Source organism: Delphinus delphis, chromosome 14, assembly GCF_949987515.2.
Source record: "Delphinus delphis chromosome 14, mDelDel1.2, whole genome shotgun sequence".
In the NCBI taxonomy this organism is placed as follows: Eukaryota; Metazoa; Chordata; class Mammalia; order Artiodactyla; family Delphinidae; genus Delphinus; species Delphinus delphis.
This window is the reverse complement of record NC_082696.1, coordinates 69822499-69839143: the sequence shown is the minus strand read 5'-3', so window position 1 is coordinate 69839143 and position 16645 is coordinate 69822499. Positions and strand designations below refer to the sequence as shown.

Genomic DNA, 16645 nt, shown 5'->3' with positions numbered 1-16645 from the left:
CCTTACCCAATCAGTTGAAAGACTTAAGAGAAAAAAGGTGGAGGTCCCCTGAGGAAGAGGAGATTCTGCTTCCAAACTGCCTCGAGGCTCAAGCTGCAACATCAGCTCTTCCCTGGGTCGTCAGCCTGCCCACCCACCCTGCAAATTTCACACCTACCAGCCACCACAATTGTGTGAGCCAGTTCCCTAAAACAAATTCCTCCTCTATCTCTATCTCTATCTATATCTATCTATATACCTATAACTATATCTATACAGTCTGTGGGTTCTGTTTCTCTAGAGAATGCTGTTTTAAATAAAGTCTAGTGAAATTATGAAGTTAAAATCAGATGGATAAATTACTAGATCTATATCTAATTTTGTAGACATGGTAGATATTAGATATAAAGCCAGTAATTTGATCTGAAAGAATTTGAATTATAGAATGACTATATTTATTTAAATTATTTAAAGGAGTTTGTCCCATATATATGACAGTGTATAGCTTTTAGACCCACTTATCTCTTTAAAAGATATATTCTCAAACTATAGAACTCAGAAAAGCAGGGTATGTTTAAGCTTTGAAAGCAGGTAACACTTACTGCCATTTATTTTAAAAATTTTTTACTGTAAAAAATATTAAAGACTCCTCAGTGGATGCACTGGCAAAATTTCACAGTTGGCTCCCTCAATGAGACAGAAGAAACTAGTGTTCTTTCATTGAAATGAAATGAAAAATAACTGTTACAACCTGACTGTGTATATACAGAAAAAATAGAAGAGAAGCAAAGTAATGCACTGAAGTACAGGGCATGAAGCGGGATTCAGAAATAAACTGTACACTGTTACTTTTCTGATTCTGGTTTAGAATATGAAAGGCAACAAATAAACAAAAGTACTGGCAGTTTGAGAGAGATGAGTCTTAAAAATCCAGATGCTGCATCTGTACCACAATGAAATTTGTACTTGAATGTCTTCATTAAGGTCAATTTGCTTAAGATATTATCTAGCAACTTACAAATCACATCCTGTCATCACTGTATTACTAGCTTATGACAGTTTGCATTTTTGTTTGAAAAGATTGGCCCATAAATATGCTATCTTCATGTCACCCCTTTGAGAAATGAACTAGTTGGTATTCCTTTTACGTACCATATATGCTCTTAAAAAGGCATTTCAATCCTGCTTCAGTCAAAACCCTCTCAAATAACAGAAACCTAATAGAAATGCTAGCATTGAGTGGAAATCAGCATGTATCCAGAGTTACTTATTTATTAAAATAATAAGGGTAGTCTTGCCTAGGAACAATACTGTGAAAAAATTAATAAAGTGTTAAAAATGACTATATTATTGAAATGGCTGGCTTTAGCATATATATCATTTTTCAGCAGTTTTAAGACAAAAAGGAATTATTACAACGTATTTGACACCTTAGATGTCATTACAAAACAATTGGGAGCTTGCAGGTGGAACACGCAAACAGCATAAGCCTGGGCTGTTATTGAGAAGCATGAGCTTCACTGGAGAAAGAACTGGATGCAGGCAGGACACAATAAATCATTATCACTGTTCACCAAAGTGCTAAGAATTCATATTCAGAGTATAATAATTGGCACCTCACGGGATTTCAAACAAATGTTTTGGCTAAAAATGGCTGCCTGAGGTTCTTTCATTCCAATACAAATGCAATATCTAGTTTTCCCTATTAAATGCTTCATAGAATACTCCGGCCACAGGCATAATCTCTGATGCAACTATAACCTAGATTTTGCGCAGACTGTGCACAGGCTAGTCAACCAGGAGAGGAATTTCATGATCTTAGAAAAGTTCATTTCCTTCAGGCAGGAACAGTACAGATACAGCCCACGCCATCCAATGGAGGCAAATTAGGGAGGCCATGTACTTACATGGCCTTGGTCATCCAGTTCGTTGTTGGTGAGCTTCAGCTTGTCGAAACTGATCACTTGTCTCATCCAAGTCTCCCCTGAGGCAGGCGAGTCTGGATGAATGTACACCCGGGGTGGCACAGGGGAATCAGCGTTGCCCGCCACCATCCATTTAGAGCTGTGGTAAACATACCTAGAAGGCAATGACAAGGCTCAGTTTGTGAACTGTTGCTTTCTTGGTATTTCCAACTCAGTAGACTCAGACAAAATCTGCACCCTTTAAAAAGTCTAAAATTTGACGATTTGCTCTTTACATTCAATGCATATAAAATAAGACTTCAAGCACTTTTTAAAAACTCTCTGAAGCAGTGATAACCTACTGACCACTCAAAGTGGTATGTTAAGGATTTAGTGAAAAATATGCACACAATTCCCACCATAAATGCAAGTGTTTTAATTTGGATGAGTCACACTTAAACACATTAGACATTCTGTCTGTATTCTGATGTTTTCCATTTTTCATCTGGATGTTCAATTGACATGAAGAAACTAAGTTCTCAATCTCTCCTTTAACGAAATCTCAAAAATACTTGAGAGTTATACCTTAAAGTGTCCCACTTTCTTTATCACTTCCCATTTTATGCTTATGTTCAAACTGATGAGATAGATGGTAGAAAGGCAAGGGGAAATTGTCAGAACTTTCAGTAAATTTATTTTCATAGGGAAAAAAGTTCCATCTATTATCATTTATAATTATTTTTTCTAACTCTATTACACTATAAACTGAGGATATTCTGTTTAATTTTAAAAGTTTGTAAAATCATAAAACATAGGCCTTTATCTCCTATATTTCTCTTTGTTTTGACTATTGTAAGAAAATTCTTTAAATTTTTTATACCACTAATTAAAATACACATCAAACTTTAAAAATTATGATATATCTAATTAACATTACTTTTCTAACTAAGAGACAAAACATCTTATTCTATTTGTGTATGTCAACTATATTGACTCTATAAAAATAGTCATTTAAATAACAATGTTTCAAGTAGTATATAAGACAATAATGTTTAATCTTATATTCAGACCATAATTTATTAATGTTAATTTAAAATACACTAATTCAAAAACTAGAAACTAGTATATGGATGATTGACTTAGAAAAGGGTAGAAAATGAAATTATATACTTCGATGTTTTTCTTCCATTTAAAATATGGCATACAATTTAAAGCAACAATTTACAAATAGTCTCAGAGAATTCTACCAGTATATATGCAAATTTCTTTTTAAAATAGCATGAAACAGTTTCATAATATCTCTGGTGAGGCTCACTGTTTCAATATGGTCACACATTTCATTCTCTTTTGAGTTCAATATGCCTTCTAGTCTTTAATTCCTTTTCTTGGGAAAAAATACACTATCACAAAATAAAGAATAATAATAGAGACAATTCCCCTTAATTGATATAGTGCAATTTCAATAAATAAGCTCCTAAGTGCATGGCCTTTTGTGAGTATTAATTTTACATTCTAATAAATCACAATCACTTTTCATTTCACCAAATACCATTCTTTGATAGCAGAGAATAAGCCAAAAATATTTGTTTCTACCATTGTTGAAAAAGTTGGAAAATAAAATGCAAATCTTAGAAATGCAAGAAAAGCAGCACAATGAATATAGAGCTATTGCCAAAATAAATAGAGTGATATGCTCTGTCAAAACCTTGAAAAAGTATGCATATTGAATAGTTCAAAAATCCACACCCACTAAGAGAATAAATGCTACATGTTACATATTCTTTGTGAAACATTCTCAACACAAATGCTAAAAACAATTTTTTTCTTGAGAAGCAATATAAGTGAAAGCAAATTTATGTTTTATAATTTGACCTTTTATAATATGGTATCTTAATACTTGAAATTTTTCTTGCTTTATGTGTGAATAATAAGGATCAGTTAAGTAAAATAAAGCATCCAAAATATATGGAAGAGATCTGGAGAAAGAAATAGAAGACAAACTTAGAAGAAAAAGGAATAATTTCTAAGTTCATTAGAATTACATTGTCTTCCTAAGGGCAAGACCCAAATTAGAATATGGATTTTAAACCAAGTAAACTTAAAGAATAAACTTCAATGCCTTCTAGCTTCTATCATGTAGTAGATAATTTTAGCAAAGCTCCCTAATGAATTATTTAATTAAAATAAGGGATACAACTTTAAAGAGTAATAAAAACCAAATCTGATTTCATTTAAAAACTTACTAAATGCTCTAGCTGTTTATTTAAAAGACAGAAACAAAGAAATTTAAAGCAGCATCTTCCGATTTTCCACTCAGAATTTCCTTTTTTAAATGTTAGCATTTTTTTAAACATCTTTATTGGAGTATAATTGCTTTACAATGGTGTGTTAGTTTCTGCTTTATAACAAAGTGAATCAGTTCAGCTCCTCAGTAAAATAAAAAGAATTGCCATTGACGACTGTTGATTTGCTTACTTGCAGAAGGAAAAGCAAAGGTTGGTTTGATACTGAAGAAAGTATCTTTTCCAACTTTACTTGATATCTAGATAAATATATTCTCTCAAAATCCAAACACTACAAAACTTTTAAAAAATTACTGTGTTAACTACCAGCCAAAAAAACAACAGTGAAGTAACAAATTCATTGCCAGCTTAAAGATGTCTTAATATAGTAATGAATTGAGAATTTTTTTTCTAAATTGTAAAATATCTTCAATAATTTTCTCAAATTAAAGGGAAAAAAGCCTGTGAAGAAGCCTATGATTTTGTATGTAACACAATAAAGGGAAATTATTTAAATGTCCAAAAAATCACGAAGAAAATGAAACAATTTGTTAACTATTATGTATATCTACAAACTTGACTCAACATTTTGTCTCAAAATCCTAATCAAAATGTAAATCAACATTAAAGTCACATTTAGTTTAGCAACACTAAACTGACCCCTTATTAAAATTCCTCAACACTTAAAGACATTTCTGTATCTACTAAAAGCAAAACAAAATTTTTTTTCACATTTATTGTAAGAGAAGGCACCATCTAGACTACTGGAAGTGACAGGGTTTGGATCATGGATCTGATAATTCTACAGGCTTCTGGAAACAAATATCATAATCAGCACAGATTAAATAGGTGTATCCTGTAAAATCCCAGCGTTTTCTTATCCTCTGTATCCATCTGATCACTGTACCTGTATCTTTTGTTGTCCACTGGCACAATATCCATGGCAATGTAATATTGCTGGTGAGGATCTAATCCTGATATCTTCACTCTCATTGCTGGAAACATGCGCCTATGTATAAGGGAGGGGAGGAAAGATGGTTTGGGTTCTGTTTTTGTTTATGATTACACTTGGAGAATGAATAAGCAAAGAAAACTCTCGAATCTGTATTTTTCACATGGAAAAACTTATAACATTCACTTTGGTAATGTAATTCAAAGAATCTGAACACAGGACGTATCAAAACTGAATCATTTAAATGTCATTTGTCCCTGTACTTGCATTCCATGTTTACTGAAATGTCAGTATAGCTAAAAGCCAAAAAAAAAAAAAAAAAAAAAAAAAAAACTGTACACTGAAGAAATAATGGCACAGAAAGCACTTTATTTTTTAAACAAAATTTGGTAAGCAGATTAACTTTAATAATACAAATAATAAAGTGTTCCAAATGGTAGAAATAGAAATTTTGAATTTCTAAAAGTGATAAAATATATTATAATGTGAAATTTAAAAAGGGTTATAAAAAAAAAAAGCACAAGGAGCCAATGTGCCACGCCATAACCAAACAATATGTTCTTTATTGAGACAGGACTTCCTGTCTGCAGCATGGTAAAGGTGAAGTGCAAAAGTTGCTCTAAATTTGAAAGGTATAGTAAAACTTCTTTATTGAAAGCAGAAACTAAACACAATGTATATTTGCCAAATCATTCCTTCCCCCACCATACCCTGAAAACACTTTCTTATTTAACCACACTTACTCAAAATTTGCTAATTAAAATAAATGAAAATCCACATTTCTCTTGGCTTCCCAGAGATGCATATAAAAGGAGATGCTAAAATAAACGCACCTATCTTTTAAAAAGGGCACAGCAGCAAGGAATACAGCAGCAAATTATTGTATATAAAAAAACAAATAAAGCAGTTCTCTTAAAAAAAAAACAACTTTCATCGAATGATTTATGTCTAGGACCCTTCCGGTTAATCTAATTTTTGCTAATTTAACCTTCTAACAGAAATTTTAGTACTGTTATTTACCAGAAATGTTTCCTATAACAATAAAGCCATTAAAGACCACTTCCAGAGAAAAGAAAGTCCATTATTCCTAACTAGGCATGAGAACAGTTTAATACGCTGGCTGTTTTAGTGTTATTTCAGTGCACCTGTAAGATAAAGAGTAAAGGTCTTTAACTACATCCTTTATAAGACAACTGTTGCTTTGTGTTGTTGAAGACTGAATTTGGATCATTAATAAAAAGCTCTGTGAAAATGTAGAAGGTAGCATATGGATTCAATAAAATATGCTTTTGTAATTTCTAATAAGTTTGGATACTTTTATGCTATCCAGGTTTTTGCCATGGGTACTCCCTGAAAGAGTTGTGTGTGCTTTTTAAAGTTTCTTTTAAGGAAGATAGTATTCACCGATTTCACTGCACTAAATGAACTGAAAACTCTAAAACGCAAATATTTCTGTCCCTCCCTCACATTAACATGACTTGTGCAACAAATCAATTTATTTTACTAACTGACGGATGTGCAAATTTCACACTTTCAAAAAATAGATATAATTTACAAATTTTTTTGGTATTCCTCAGCAAATTTAGGCTAATTTGTTGGATTTCATTTAGAAAAAAAAAGTAATCACGTAACTGTGAATCTATAAAAAGAATGGTTTTTAAAAATCGGGGCAATTGTTTTTGCAGGGATTAAGCATGTATTACTGGTGATTCCACTAATTTTCATCCTAATCTAATATCAAAATAGCATAACACATCACGTTCTCATACTGCCTGCAAATCTTTTGATAAAGATCCAACTGGAAGTTTCGAATCTAAAAAAGCAAACGATAGTTTGCTAAAGAGTAAACTGCGTTTTTTTAAAAACGGGGGAAGGGGTGGATAATCTGTTCCTTAATTTCAGAAACATAACTAAAGCCTAAATAAATGCCTGAACAGATATGAAGTATGATCACGAATCTATAACTACCCTGCATGCGGATTATCAACAGTAACCGTTACCGCCTCCGCGGCGACAGCGATTTTCTCCTTAGCATCCAACGAGAGGACAGCCGGGCTGTGTCCCTCGCCGGCCGACTGCACTCCAGGTTAGGTAGGCAAAGCCAGTCTCAAAAATGAACCACTACCCGGGGCCTTGTCTGCAAGGCCAAGGCTAACGAGGCTGCAGGCTAACGAGAGACCCCACCGCTCTGGCAGGTCCTTCTTCCCAACCCACCAAGAGGTGCGGTGAGGCCAGAGCCGGGGCCGTTCGCGCCAGCGTGCCCTTTACCTGCCGGCCTTGGTGATGATCATCTCCGTGCCGATCTCGTGAAAGCGCTTCCAGAGCTCAGCTCCCTGCAGATCCACCCGCGGGGCCTGCGGCGAGGGCAGCGGGGTCACGGGCCGGGCCAGGGCGGGCACCGGGGACCCCTTCGGGGAGTCTCCTGGGGATGCCAGTGGGGAAGCGCCCTGCAGGAAGCCGTCCTCACAGCCGCCTGGGCAGCAAAGGGCAGAGAGGGGTAACCGGTGAGGGCTCGAAATGGGAAACCTGGTGGGGAGATGAACCCCCGAGGGCGGCTGGGGAGAGGAAAAGGACCGCGAGGAAAGAGGAAGCTTTCTTGCCATCCGGCCCTTACAACAAACAGGCCCATGGGTGGGTAAATACGCGCTCCGCCAGCCAAAGGGACGGACACTCGACTTTCAAGTAGAGCCCTCTCGGTCCCCAAGTCTCAAGTCCCGCAGAGGCGTGCGGCCAGCGTCCACCCCACCCTCCCTGCTTCCGCCCGGTCAAGGCCCCAAAATAAGTTTTGTGCCGCAGCCGGAGTCTGGGATGCATGCCCAACGGAGCCTGAGATGGGTTCCCGAGTCCAGATCCGCAGTGCAGGCCCCGACACACCCCACGCCATGGAGAGCACGGAGCAAAAGCGCCTGGCGCCCCGGCTCCTGGTCCCAAGCCCTTGGGCCTCCCTTCGTAATAGGCGTCCGAGGCGCCTTGCTTCGGGCCCGGCCGGAGGCATCCTCTAGAAAGCTCTTCAAACACCGCTCTCGCCAAACTCCCCGGCCGCCCGGAGCTTCTTAGCAAAGCAGCAGCGGGAAGAGAAGAGCACGAAAAACAAGCCCACGATCGCCGTCGGCCTTGGCAGCGGGAATCAAGAGAGGAAGGCAAGGGAACCGCTCAGCTACCCCTCGGGAAACCACGTTTGCAAATATGCCGCCCTCTTCCTGGTTTGCCCAAACCGTTTAGGCATTCGTTTCGGTTTTGGGGGTGTGGGTATGCCGTCGCTCCCCCCACTCCCATGCTTTTAAAAGTTAGGAAAGAAAACAGAGCACCCAGGGGCTGGAAGCCCAAGGGAGGCAGATGCGGAAAGCACAGATGTGCACCGCCGAGCGCCGCAAACTGCAGCTGCTGAGGGCGCGGTGTGAGTGGGCGGTGGCGGCAGCAGCAGCCTGAGAAACCAGGCTGAAAGCGGCATTTTACTGTCTGGAGGGTGACCCGAGTTGCGCGGCGAGAGCGTCCAGGGCAGCGCGAGCTCTGCGCCCTGACACCCAGGCTAGCGCTCTGATGGCTGAGTTGCCCCGGGCGCATAGGGACACCGCGCGCGCGCACGCCCACAACTCGCAGTAGTTCAGGTTCTCCGCGGCGGTACTGGCCCGTGGGACCGGGAGAGGACGTCTAAGGAAGAAGTTAGGCGGGAAGGGGCTGACTCACCCGCGGCTCCGCGGGAACCGCAGCTCCGCTCCAGGTCTGCACAGCTCCGGATGGGCCCGGATGCCGCCCCAGCCGGCGGCGAGAGCGCAGTGCCTTCGTCTCCCTCAGAGGAGCCCTTTTCTCCGGCGGCGCTGCCGCGGCTGCAGCCTCCGTCATCTAAGGCCCCGGCCGCCTCCTCTGCGCCCAGCTTTCGCCTCTTCTTCTGAAGCTGTTGCTGCTTCTCGGCGCCGATCAGTGCCTCCACGGAGAAGGCGTGCGCCTTAAGGCTTAGCATGCTGCACGGCGAGCCCCTCCGTTTCTCGGCCATCCCCGCCGCCCGGCGCCCGCCCCTCGCTCATATACACAAGCGCAGGCACACGCACACACTCGCTCTCCTTCCCCTACCAAAATCTGAACGACTCTCGGGGCCTCCCGCAGGCCCAGATCTGCCCTCTTCCCCGCCCGGGCAAAAACAAATTTGGCGTTTCCTCTCTCGTGCTTGTGTTGGGATCCCAGGAACCAGCGACGCGCCCGCCAAGTTTCCTTCCCTCGGTCTCTCGCGCGCTCTCTCAGTGATGGACTCTTTCGCTCCCACCCTCTCCACCTCTTCCTGCAGCTCCAAGATCTGCCTCGACTGATGCGCCAGAGAGAACTAACATGGGTAAAAAACACTCTGCGGACACAAATTAGAGATTGTAATTGAAATTTGTTGCCTTGATCTGTCAGCACTTCCAGGCAGGAGAGCGGTGGGAAGAACTTGCTCATTAGTGTCAATAAAGGGGCGGGGGCGGAGTCCGGGGCCCTGTCAATCACCGAGACGGCCAGCCAATCAGGAGGCGCCGACTCCGCTCCGCCCGCGCCCACTTCCTTACAAGGTCGCAAAAAACCTAGAGTGGAAAGCGCCGCCGTCTGGCTTGGAAATGCCAGCCCGGGCCCTGAACCGGGTCAGTCTCCCTGCCTCCCACAGCCAGTCCAGTCCGGGAGTCTCCAGCTTTCCCCACCGGGACCTGGAAAGGCTGAGGCTCCTGGCTTTAAACCGAAATGATCACCACATTAGAATATCAAGAATTTTTCAAGAAACCTTAAGTTCCAGTCCCATTCCCTTATCACTTAATATTGCTACAACTCAGAACATTTTGAGGAGTGGGGAGAATTCACATCCACCAGGCCCGTCTTTTCTCTTGGACACATTCTGCATTTAGTAACACCCACTCTGCGCCGGGCGTGGCACTAGACTTATTTGTTTTACTCCGTGGATTTTTCTTGGGGAGGGAGGGGAAATTCAAGATACGTTTAAATCCTTTATATTTAGAAGAGCAAAATTTTACCCCATTATTGCTCAGTCCTTTATATGAACCTGTCAGAAAAAGCACGCTCTTTCCGGAGTCTCCCATTTCTTTCGAACAATGATCGCTAATTTAAACCTGGTATTTTAATTTTTATGTCTTTAATGATAAGGACTTAGCTTTAAGACCCCTAAACACTTCGCAGAGTGAAATAAGTTTTAAGATGCAATAAAATTTCCATTGCAGTTTTAGAAAATTTCTCTGTGATTTAACGTAATTTCATGTTTGCCCTGTTTTTGCCAGGTAGCTACTTCTTTTCTCAGGCTTTTAAAGAGCCAACATGTTTCTTTAAAACAATTTTTTAAAACCTCTTTTTAATTGAATAACACTTAACATGTATCTGTACAGTTTGTTTTGTAGTTTCAACTCGACTTTTGCTCTGGATTAACAAAAATAATGGATGTGATGTAAATAGAGCAAGTCTCTTTGTAGAATAAAACTCATCATGGATATTACTCTTAAATCTCTGGTATAAAATACACGACAAAGGATTGAGGGTTTTTTGTTTGTTTTTTGTTTTCTCTCCCTCGCTCTGTTTAACCTCCACACTGTTGGCTGCCCCATTATCTCTTACTTCTCTCTTAGTTTCCAGTACAGTGATTCAGGCAGTAGCTTCGCCACTGCGATCTTTTTACCGTAGCTCCAGGGGGAACTCGCGGTTCCTCCAAGGAAACCAGAAGAGCGGGAACCAGAGCGGGCGGTGCTCAGAGGAGTCTCCGCACGCGCCGCCCGGCGGGCCCAGCAGCCTCAGGGTCAAACACGACTCCCTAACTACCTGAAGAGGAGGCCTCTTTTAAAAGATTGAGAACCAGACTCAACTAGGAGGAGGTGTTTTGCATTTGCAAAAAATGGCTTTGCGAACGGTCTGGAGCGGTCCGGACCTCGGTGGACCTCCAGAGTCTGCGGCGACCTAGGCGAGTAGTACAGCCTTAAAAGTAAGCGCAAACCTGGTTTCTGAAGCCTGCCCGAAGACAGGCGCAAGCCCGGCAGAGCGAAGAGGCCGCCTGGAGGGCTGGGGCAGGGAGTGGGGAGGGATGCGCTGGAGGGAGGACCGCAGACCTGGCAGGAGGCTGCCCACCGAGCTCCGCGTGTCCGGGGCATCTGAAGCCAGCATCCATCCGCAGCCTGCGGGGACCGAGCGCCCCGCTCCACGCCCAGGCTTTCAGTGGCCCCAAGGAGGAGCGACCCGAGGCTCCTCTGAGCTGCCCTTGCGGACTTGGAGAGGTGAAGGCGCTGAGGCCCAAGGGTGGAGTCGCCGGGGCCCTGAGGCCTACTCCGGGAGAACGGCTCCTCTGGAGAAACCCCAGGCCGCCAGGGACGACCGCGGTTTTCCAGACGCGAAGCCTGCTTTGTAGACGGGTTCTTGTTCGTTTACAGGCCCCGCTGCTCAAAACTGATTTAGAAGGGACTACACGGGCCTGCAGGGTCCCAAGGCCTCCGATATCCCTACACCGCTTCTTTCTCCTTTACCCCAGGCAGCGAGGGGCTCAGCCCTCGGGACGCCAGGGACTTGCACCCTACAGACAAGCTGGAAAGCCGGGCCTCACACACATCCACTATGTCAGATAGAACGTGGCCCTTAAAAATAATCCAGATGTGCCCTGGGCGCCCTGGACAGGACCAACTCTGGTCTCCTTAGTCCAAATCCAGGCTGGGCTTTGGGAACCACAGCGACAGAGCCGCACCGCCGCTCTCCACCTTGGGCTCGCATGGAATCCAGCTCAGACTCCGGGACCCAGCGGGACCCGCTGCCCCCGACCCCACGAAGCAGAAGGTCGCAGACCTCAGCTCACCCCCGACCTTCGCTCCCGAGAGGGGAAGCCGAGCTTCTCCAGGAGCCTGAGGGGAGGAAGGCGGGTTTGGCAGGCTGGCGGAGTCTCGGCCTTCGAAGCGCTGGCGAAGCCACCACACTAATCGGGCGTTTTCTCAAAAGCATGGCACGCGCGTGCCAGAGTAGAGTCAGGGCCTTGCACTTTGCCAGTCAAGAGAGCAAAGGAAGCGGGGACAGGGCGCAAACTGGCGGGAGAAAAACTCGACAGGGTGCGCCCGTGCACGTGCCTGTATGTGCGTGGATGCGCGTGTGTGCACCTGCGAGGGTGTAAACATGGGTGGGCACGTGTACCGGGGAGCGTGTGCCTCTCGTCACTTTAAGAGAGAAACTGTCTGTTCCCAGTATGAGCTATGTTAAGGAAACGACTAAAACTGAATTAAACTGTCAGGCCTCTGGCATGACTAGAACGGCTCTATTTCAAATAAAAGTCATCCAGGGAAGAACGTTATCAGAGTGGACTTCTCTCAGGAACTTGGGCGGGGAGAGAGGGAAGGACACAAGAGCCTTGCGAATGGTACCTAGTGGAATCTGTGTTCAGCCAGTTAGCAAAACTATCGCGGGAGGGGGGTGGGCGTTGAAAAGCGTAGTCAGTTCCTCTTCCTTATTTTTCTCTGTGCATTTTTAAATTAGACAGTTCCAAAAGATTTTTTTTAAACGCATTCTGTCGGTTTCCGCTGTGCTTTCTCAGCCTAGAGCCTGTTCACACTATATATAGTGTAACATATATATGTTTGGAGAGAGCTTGCTATTTCCACTTTACCTGACGTAGCTACTTGTATTTATAAACAGTTACTTATTTTTAAATTCTGAATTTAAAAATTCTATGCATTAGGATTTCATTCTCTAGATAGACTTCTTTTTTCTTTTACACTTGACGGTGGCCATAAGAGTTTCTAACCCTTACGATTAATTTCCCACACTCAAGACATGACACAGGAGGTGAGCCCTGGCACACAAGACAGTCTGTTCTTGGCCCTTGAGTGGGAGTTGCTTCAGGTGGTCCCCAAGTTTCCGAACAGGCATGATCCGGACTTCCTTCCCATGCGCTAAAAAATAAAAATTAAAAAAACTTTATTATTAGCTAGAAGATTAACCTAGCGAGAAGTACAGAAATAGACGGGAGAGTGGGGGTGAGCAAGGGCCCAATCCTAGCACCAAGGGGGGTACTTATTTGGCTGCCTTAATTTGTAACAGTTTGGGAAGAAGGTACATCCTAATTGGGGGCGTGGACGTCAGAGCCGCCGAGTCACCAGGCAGCACCTTACTCGCTGGCTGGGGCTCCCTCTCTCCTCCCTTCCTTCCCTTACCGTCTTCCACTCTCTTCGTTATCTGCCCTGCTATTCTTCTCGCCTCTCCCTCTGATCTGGGTTAATAAACACAATAAATTATAACCTGTATAAGTTTACAAAGAGTAATTTACGGGAGTAAATTCAGTCGGCCAGGGGCTGGACCGCTGCGCTCTCGAGGGCTTCCTTCCTGCCGGGTCTCCGGCTGCAGCTGCAAACCCAGGCCCCGTGGAGAAAGCGATCCCGAACCGCGATTCCTCGCGGCTTGCTTCTGTCGTGGATTTGCACACACACACACACACACAGCACTATCCCACATGTTGGCGATTGTTTACCATTCTCCTCCTCCAACAAGTCTCTTAAGTATTCTCATCAGCTGAGACCAAGTCTCGATAGCAAAGAAATCGCGCAGCCCACCGAAGTGCTCTTCGGGGCTCCCGAGCGCCCAAACTCAGTTTGGGGTCCGGAGAGATTCCTTTTAGTGCTGGTTTTTCAATCAATGCTCAATTCTCGGTGAGGCTTAGGGGAGGTGCGCTGTTTGGAGAGAGCAAAAGGCGTGTACTCTAATGGTAAGCTTGTGGTCATTACTCCCTCCCTCCCTCCACTTCCAGTTCTCCAGGGAAAGGTAAAGGAAGGGAGAAGTGAGGCCCCTGACCCACCAAGTCGAGGGGCTGTGAGGACGTAATAAACCTGTAATGTATCCGGAAGAAAACTCACTCGGCTGGACGAATGAGCTTCGCCACTCATGTCCAATTTCCAGCAGTATCTGCTCTACCTCCAGATGATGCTGGAATTATTTTTCACCCTGTGCATGAAAAACCGCCCCCTTCACTTCCTCATTCATTGACCTACACTCCTCTGACGACACTACTACAGTAAGGGGTTAGTAACAGAAATGTCCAAGAAGGAAACACTTGTCTCTATCACTAATACCTGATCCAAATACAAGCTGGCTTCAAGGAGGTAATGAAATTAACACCTAGATGTAAATGGATACCCAAAGATGGGTAGATGGACATTGCTGAATTGCAACAGGTCAATTTGGACATAAATCAAACTGAGACAATGAATGGAGAAATTAATATTCTCTAAATAGTTAATGGGCATTTTAATAGTTTATGCTTTATAAAATGATGTTTAAATTGATATTTAAGATATGCAGCTTCACATTCTTTGATTTAAATATTTAATGCTATTTTTCCCCATAAACAAAGATTTTCTTGAGTCTGTTGGTTTAATTAAATGAATTGAAAAGGGAACTGAGTGCCTGTTTAGGCTACAATAACTAGGTAGGATGTTTAGCTTTTTATACAAATTATTACACCCTCTAATTGGCTGTAAATTGGGCCCTGTTCTCCTATTTCACATCTGTAGATACCCACAGTTATTAAACAGTGAAAATTCTGTGGGCATTTATATAATCTGCTGAAAGTACGAACAATAAAGAATGTGGCTGAAATTTATTCATATTTTTGTACTGACAGATGAGGCATTTCAGTTTCAGCTGAATGAAAAGACTTTTAACAGATTAATTTAAGGCTAGCACTGGAACTGCACAAAAAGAAGTGAGCTATTGAAAAATTCTATTAAGAATGATCCCTGAATTTGAACACATGGGCAAAAAATTTGAGGACAAGCTTTGACTTTTCTACATTACTTTTGGTTTTGCTTTGTTTTCACTTTTAATTGTGTAAACTTCTCCATCCTTTAACGAGTGTAAGACGAACAATTAAGATAGCTGAAAAATGAACGAGTTTAAGGTTTTCCCCGTTTTTGATATAAAAATATTAAAATTTTTCTCAAACAAAATAATCTTACTGGAATACACTTCCAACCTGGGTTTTCAGGAAGAGCCAAATTAGAATCTTCAAGCAAAAGAACAGTAATAACAAGAGGATCTTTACCAAAACATTTAGAAATTTTGGAAATGTTGCTTGTAAAGAATTCTCAGCATATATAACACTGCATTTCCAAATTCAGTCTCAAGAAGAAAGAGAGGAAAAAAGTTATCCAGGCCAAGCACGATAGGTGATGTAAATTTTGAATAACTAGCATTTCTAGAAAGACTTGTGCTTTTTTCTGTTAACCTTTACTCTTTGGTGCAGGTTCCTTCTCAAATTACATAAAATGTACTTTAAGAAGCACTCACTACCTGCTACAGATGTCCAGGAAAAACTGAATTATGGAAGTCAGAAACATATGGCAGTTGCCTATTGCAAAAGGAAGGTACATATGAAAGTTATAAATTTCTTTCTTTAAGTCCACATTGTAAATGCATTTTATAGGGTTCACAGTATGTATTACACCTGTAGATTTAATTTTTGAAATACACGTTTTTAGGAGAAATTTGTGGCTTGGGATTCTAAGAGAAAGAACTCATCTTGATGTGTTAGAAATAAAGAAAAAACAACAAATAAAAATAAATATGTGGAGAGGCAAACATTTTTCTTTTAATTTCCCAGTTGGTTACAGTGAAAAGGACATCAGACCATCTATTGGCAAAGGATTACTCACAACACAGGAGTTGCCCGTCAGCAGAGCATGCTGCATTTACTGAGTTCCAGCTCTGAAGAAGCAGAGATGTCAACCTGAGCAAAACCAGTTTGGGGTCGATATAAAAAACACCAGATTAAGAATTGGATCACACAAATGTCAAAACCACACCAATATAATTTGTTTTTGAGAAAAATTTCCAACTACTTGCTGATCTTTTTCCCCATCAAAATATTAGATTTAATTTAATTTTATTTAATGCCTTTGAAACGTTTTTTTTGAAGTCATAATTTAATATTATATATTCGGTATGGATACCAAGCACTATCAACTACCAAGATATCTTCTCTTAAACCTTCAAAGTTATTTGAAAATAATCCCTCCAACTTTCTACCTGAAGCCCCCTTTGGTATCTTTAAATTTAATTTTAATTTGTGGATCTTAAGAGTCACAGTCTCCTGTTCCATTTTATTTGGAGAAATGTTAGAAGCATGTTGTGTGAATGGTCTTGGTCAAAAAGAAGTTTAAACAAATATATACTTGTTTAATACCCTAAAACTGGGGCAGGTGCCTACATTTAAGGTCGCTGTGGTTTCACGTCAAGAAAACCGTCTTCAGATTCCCCTTGTGGAAGCTAGGGAAACGCTCCTGCCTGATCTCCGTTTTGCTGTGTTAGAATGAAATTTACTTGCTGGGGTGCGGGTTGTGTGAAATAATGCCAAAATAAAGCAGATGCTCTCCACCCTGGCAGAACTTTTATTTGGTTGCGTTTTGAATTCCCCTAAGTGATCAATTGTTGAGTGGTCGCCTGAGTGGGTTTTCTCTTTTCCAGATCCTGCCTTACTGAAGGCCAGTCCTGCCCAGGCTTTAGACCATTCGATCTATGTGCGGCGGTAAGATATCGAG

At 42.3% G+C, this 16645-nt stretch overlaps 1 protein-coding gene across 1 annotated transcript in view; it reads right to left on the bottom strand.

Annotated features, from left to right (window-relative positions):
* Positions 1-9228, bottom strand: part of TBX18 (T-box transcription factor 18) — a 28216-nt gene extending 18988 nt beyond the window's left edge. The window contains exons 1-4 of the mRNA XM_060030619.1: positions 8805-9228; positions 7386-7590; positions 5073-5174; positions 1887-2058 (exon numbers count right to left, since the gene is read on the bottom strand). Coding sequence (XP_059886602.1) covers positions 1887-2058; positions 5073-5174; positions 7386-7590; positions 8805-9111 — 786 coding nt within the window. The 5' untranslated portion in view covers positions 9112-9228. The remainder of the gene's footprint in view (positions 1-1886; positions 2059-5072; positions 5175-7385; positions 7591-8804) is intronic.
* Between the last annotated feature and the right edge of the window lie 7417 nt (positions 9229-16645).